General features: G+C 60.5%; 1 protein-coding gene across 3 annotated transcripts in view; it reads left to right on the top strand.

Moving 5' to 3' along the window:
• Window positions 1-2283: 2283 nt before the first annotated feature.
• LRP8 (LDL receptor related protein 8) overlaps window positions 2284-6000 on the top strand; it is a 130628-nt gene continuing 126911 nt past the window's right edge. For all 3 annotated transcript variants that reach the window (XR_003765720.1, XM_029082343.1, XM_029082342.2), the window contains exons 1-2: window positions 2284-2356; window positions 2823-2939. Coding sequence is in view for 2 of the 3 variants with exons in the window: in XM_029082343.1 (XP_028938176.1) it covers window positions 2284-2356; window positions 2823-2939 (190 nt within the window). In the remaining variant the exon portion in view is untranslated. The remainder of the gene's footprint in view (window positions 2357-2822; window positions 2940-6000) is intronic.

Raw genomic sequence — 6000 nt, 5'->3', positions numbered from 1 at the left:
GAATCAGACGGTCATGGGTTCTGATCCCGGCTCCGCCACTTGTCTGCTCTGTGACCCTGGGCGAGTCCCTTCACTTCTCTGTGCCTCAGTTCCCTCATCTGGAAAATGGGAATCGAGACTGAGAGCCCCACGTAGGACAGGGACCGTGTCCAACCCGATCTGCTTTCTCTTCCTTAATAAGAATCATAATGTTGGTGTTTGTTAAGCGCTTACGAGGTGCCTAGCACCGTTCTAAGCGCTGGGGTAGACACAGGGTCATCCGGTGGTCCCGCGTGAGGCTCACGATCTCCATCCCCATTTTACAAACTGAGGGAGTCGAGGGGCGACGTGACTTGCCCAAAGTCACCCAGCTGACAGGTGGCGGAGCCGGGATTCGAACCCACGACCTCTGACTCCTAAACCCGGGCTTTTCCACGGAGCCACGCTGCCCCCTTGTAGGCTTGTGAGTCGGTGTGTGGGGCGGGGACGGTCTCCGGCTGCGGCCCAATGGTCCATTCCAACCGCTCGGTCCAGGGCTCTGCACACAGTCGGGGCTCAGTAAATCCGGTGGAGTGAAGGAATGAAGGAATGAATCTGTAAAATGGGGCTGGTCGGCGGCTGGGGGCGGGGCCTAACAATAATAATAATAATAATGTTGGTATTTGTTAAGCGCTCACTATGTGCAGAGCACTGTTCTAGGCGCTGGGGGAGATACAGGGTCATTCATTCATTCATTCAATAGTATTTATTGAGCGCTTACTATGTGCAGAGCACTGTACTAAGCGCTTGGAATGGACAATTCGGCAAGATAGTGACAGTCCCTGCCGTTTGACGGGCTTACGGTCTAATCGGGGGAGACGGACAGACGAGAACAGTGGCGATAAATAGAGTCGAGGGGAAGAACATCTCGTAAAAACAAGCTCCCAGTCTTCATCCCCATTTTACAGAGGAGGTCACTGAGGCCCAGAGAATAAAAATACTACTAATGTTGGTGCTTGTTAAGCGCTTACTATGTGCAGGGCACCGTTCTAAGCGCTGGGGTAGACAGGATCATCAGGTTGTCCCACGTGGGGCTCCCAGTCTTCATCCCCGTGTTACAGATGAGGTCACTGAGGCCCCGGGAAGTGAAGTGACCGGCCCACAGTCAAACAGCTGACAGGTGGCGGAGGCGGGATTCGAACCCGTGACCTCGGACTCCCAAGCCTGGGCTCTTTCTCCGGAGCCCCGCGGCTTCTCGCTCGCGGAGACACTGGGGGCGGGGCCCGCGGCGGTGGGAGGCGGGGTCTGCCGGCCTGGGGGCGGGGGCCTGAGACTGTTGCCGATTTGTCCATTCCAAGCGCTTAGTACAGCGCTCTGCAGCGTGGCTCAGTGGCAAGAGCCCGGGCTTGGGAGTCCGAGGGGACGGGTTCGAGTCCCGGCTCTGGCCCATGTCAGCCGTGTGACCGTGGGCCAGTCACTTCGCTTCTCTGGGCCTCAGCGACCTCCTCTGTCAGAGGGGGATGAAGGCCGTGAGCCTCGCGTGGGACCACCTGATGACCCTGTGTCTCCCCCAGCGCTTAGAACAGCGCTCGGCACCCAGGAAGGGCTTAACCGACGCCAGCATCATTATTGAAAAATACTACGGAAGGAAGGACTGTGAAGGGCGTGGCCCGACTGAGCCTGAGCTTCCCCTTTACCCCCCCTTCACCTCCCCGCAGCTAAACCGTCTTCTCCCCCCTTTCCCTCTGCTCCTCCCCCTCTCCCTTGCCGTCCCTTCAGCACTCGACTCGTCCGCTCGACCGGATATACCTTCATCACCCTATTAATTTTGTTTCATGAGCTGTACATCTCCCTGAGTCTATTTATCTGCTATTGCTTAAACGAGACGTTCTTGCCCTCGATTGTATCTATGGCCATTGTTCTCGTCGGTCCGCCTGGCCCCGCTTAGACTGTGCGGCCGCCCGAGGGCAGGGACTGTCTCTGTTTCCGATCGGTGCGTTCCCAGCGCTTAGTCGGGTGCTCTGCCCCTCGTAAGCGCTCGATAAATATACTACGGAGCGAATATCGAAGGGATGGCTGCGAAGGGCGTGGCCGGAGGGCGGGCGGGGGCGGGTCCCCGCGTCGGGGCCGGAGGGGCGGGTCCCGGGCCCGGCGATCCCGCCCCCGCCCCCGCGTCACCGGCTCCGCTTGAAATGCAGCGAGGAGGAGCGGCGGCCGCCACCCGCAGCCCCGCACCGCACCGTCCGCCGGGCCAGCGCCAGGGGCTGCGGGCCGGCGGCCGCCCGCCGCCCTGCGGGGGCCCCCGCGCCCCCCGCGCCCCCCGCCATGGGGCTGCCGCCGCTCCTCCGCCTGCCGCTGCTGCTGCTCCTGCTCGTCCGGATGCACCGCGCCGGCCCAGGTGCGGCCTCCCGCCCCGCCCCGCCCCTCCCCGCCCGTGCGCCTCCCCCGCGTGCCCGCGTGCCCGGCGGAGCCCGCATCCCCGGCCCGCCGCCGCCGCCGCCGCGGGGCCCCCTCCGCCCTCCCCTCGCCGGGCCCCGGGCGGGTCCGCCCGCCTGGCGCTGCCCGAGCGGGTGAGCGGGGGGCTGCGTCCGGTCGTTTCATCGGGGCGTATTTGTGCAGCGCTCGGGCCGTCCCCGGCCGGGCCCCCGGGAGCGGGTGTGTGCCCGGGGACCGGGCGTCCGCCGCCGCGTGTGCATGTGGCCGCCTGTCGGTGGGCCGCGGCCGTCTCCGCGCCGGGGTGTGGGTGCGGGTGCGGGTGCGCCTCCGTGTCCGAGCCTCCGAGCGGGTGGCGGGCCGGGGGAGGGATGGCCCGGCCCCGGTCCCGGCCCCGGCCCCGGCCCGACCCTCCGGCCCTGGCTCCCCAGGGGCCAAGCCGTGCGACGACAGGCAGTTCCAGTGCCGGAACGAGCGCTGCATCCCCGCCGTCTGGAAGTGCGACGAGGACGACGACTGCCTGGACAACAGCGACGAGGAGGACTGCCGTGAGTGCCGCCCCGGGCGGGAGGGAGGAAAGGAGGGAGAGACAGCGGGAGGCCGGCCGGGGGGGGGGGGGTGGTGGGGCCGGGCGGGCCGCACGCTTCCTCGGCGGGATGAATGGGCGCCCTCCGCCCGCTCATTGGCTGGCGGGGGAACAGCAGATGGGGCACGTGGCCCCGGCGGCCTATCGCCGGAGCCGGCAAGACGGGCCACGCCCCTTCGCGGGCCACGCCTCCTCCTCGACCACGCCCCTCTCGTGTCGCGCCGCCTTCTTTGGCCACGCCCCCCTACTTAGGCCACGCCCTCTCGGGGGTCACACCCCTTCTAGGCCACACCTCCTTCCGAGGCCACGCCCCTCGCCTGCCTCGCCTCCTTCTTAGGCCACGCCTCCTACTTAGGCGCCGCACCTCTCTGGCCACGCCCCTCCTAGGCCTTTCTAGACCACGCCCATCGCACGCACCATCCCCTTAAGCCACGCCCCCCACGCAGGCCACGCCCTCTCGGGCCGCACCCCACATAGGCCACACCTCCTTTCTAGCCCACGCCCCTCACGTGCCTCGCCTCCTTCTTAGGTCACGCCCCTTCCGAGGAGACGCCCCTTTTAGACCACGCCCACCGTTCGGACACGCCCCCACCCAGACCACGCCCATTCCCGACCCCACCTTTCTCCCCCCACCCCCCTGTGGGTTTGGGGGACCAGGGACTGCCCTCTGGGCATCCCTCCACCCCACCCCCGCTCAGGCGAGGGTAATGGACTGGATATAATAGTAATGATGTTGGTATTTGTTAAGCGCTTACTGTGTGCAGAGCACTGTTCTAAGCGCTGGGGGAGATGCAGGGTCATCGGGTTGTCCCCCGTGAGGCTCCCAGTTAATCCCCATTTGACAGATGAGGTCACTGAGGCCCAGAGAAGTTGTGACTTGCCCACCGTCACGCAGCTGACGAGTGGCAGAGCAGGGATGATGGATGGATGGATGAATGATGATGCTATTTCTTAATAATAATGTTGGTATTTGTTAAGCGCTTACTATGTGCAGAGCACTGTTCTAAGCGCTGGGGGAGATCCAGGGTCATCAGGTCGTCCCACGTGAGGCTCCCAGTCAATCCCCATTTTCCAGATGAGGTCACTGAGGCCCAGAGAAGTGAGGCGACTTGCCCACGGTCACACGGCTGGCAAGTGGCAGAGCTGGGATTCGAACTCATGACCTCCGACTCCCAAGCCCGGGCTCTTTCCACTGAGCCACTCTGCATCGTTCTAACCTCTGCGGTGGATACGAGCCGATGACTCAGGACCCGATCCCGGTCCCACGTGGCGCTCCCAACTGTTAATCCCCATTTGACCGACGGCGTGACTGGAGGCGCAGAGAAGTGGAGCGACCTGCCCTGGGTCACGGGGTAGACAAGTGTCGGAGCCGGGGTTAGAACCCAGGTCCTTCTGACTCGCAGGCCCGGGCTCTATCCATTGGGCCGTGCTGCTTCTTGGAAGTGCGGAAACATATGTCTCCCTAGCTGTAGTGTATTTCGTCGTTGGCCGCTCCCGTTGGATTGTACCATCCTTCGGGGCGGGGATCGTATCTAATAATGATCGTAACAAAAAGGTCCGGCACCTACTGTGTAATGTAATAATGATTGTGGTTTTGTTAAGAACTTACTAGGTACCAAACACTCTACTAAGCGCTGAGGTGGATTCAAGATCATCGGGTCCCCCTTGGGGCTCACAGTCTGAGTAGAAAGGAGACACGGGTATCGAACCCCCATTTTTGCAAGTGTGAGGACTGGAGCACGGAAAAGTTAAATGCCTTGCCCGAGGTCACACAGCAGACAAGTGGCAGAGCCAGAATTGGAACCCAAGTACCGTGTCCAACCTAATTACCGGGTATCTACCCCAGTGCTTAGAACAGCGTCTGGTACATAGTAAGCACTTAACGAATACCACTGTTATTATTAATTACTGTTATTATTCTCACTCCCTGCCCTAGGCTCTTTCCACTAGGCCACACTGTTTCTCAAACAGATCACATCCCCGTCCCAAATGGGACTCACAGTCACAGAAGGAGGGAAAACAGATGTTTAATCTCCATTTTACAGATGAAAAACTGAGGCAGAGAGAGGTTAATTGATCTGCTCCAGGCCACACAGCCGAGAAGTGGCGGGCAGCTTGGCAAAACTGGGATTAGAACGCGGGTTTCGACTCCCACCCCTGTGATCTTTTTACTAGGTCCCGCTGATTCTACTCTTTTACGGACTAGGGGACCAGTGGAATGGAGAATTAGATTCTTCCGGTGTTTGGACTTTTTCTTCCCTAGATTAATGGGCCAACTCTCAGGGGAATCGAGGACAGTGGCCTCTGAGCATGTTTCAACTTCTCCACCATCTGTCTCTCCCCCTGGATTGCAAGCTCCAGAAGGGCGGGAATTGTGTCCACTGACTCCGTGTTTTTCCAGATGCTTAGTAGAGTGCTTTGCGAGCAGCAAAATTGAAGACTGGTTTCTCTGTCCATCTTCTGATCGAGACGCTACTGGCAGTGAAGTAGCCGAGTGGTCAGTCAATGGTGTTTATTGAGCGCTGACTGTGGCAGAGCACTGTTCTAAGCGCTTGGGAGAATATAGTACAACAGAATTGGTAAACACATTCCCTGCCCACGACAATCTTACAGTCTAGAGGGACCAATAATAATAATGTTGGTATTTGTTAAGCGCTTACTATGTGCAGAGCACTGTTCTAAGCGCTGGGGTAGACATAGGGGAATCAGGTTGTCCCACATGGGGCTCACAGTCTTAATCCCCATTTTACAGATGAGGTAACTGAGGCCCAGAGAAGTGAAGTGACTTGCCCACAGTCACACAGCTGACAAGTGGCAGAGCTGGGATTCGAACTCATGACCTCTGACTCCGAAGCCCGTGCTCTTTCCACGGAGCCACGCTGCTTCTCTGCTTCTCTGCTGCTTCTCTGCTGCTTCTCTGCTGCTCCAAGGCCCCGGAGCTTTGGGGAAGGTGAAAATTAACTGCGCTTCCCCGCTCGGTCAAGATCTACACAGAGTGGAGAGGCCGGATGGGCAAGGGGGTA

The sequence above is a fragment of the Ornithorhynchus anatinus genome, chromosome 17 (genome assembly GCF_004115215.2).
Source record: "Ornithorhynchus anatinus isolate Pmale09 chromosome 17, mOrnAna1.pri.v4, whole genome shotgun sequence".
In the NCBI taxonomy this organism is placed as follows: domain Eukaryota; kingdom Metazoa; phylum Chordata; class Mammalia; order Monotremata; family Ornithorhynchidae; genus Ornithorhynchus; species Ornithorhynchus anatinus.
Note: the sequence above shows the minus strand (reverse complement) of the source record. Positions and strands in the feature narration are given on the sequence as shown.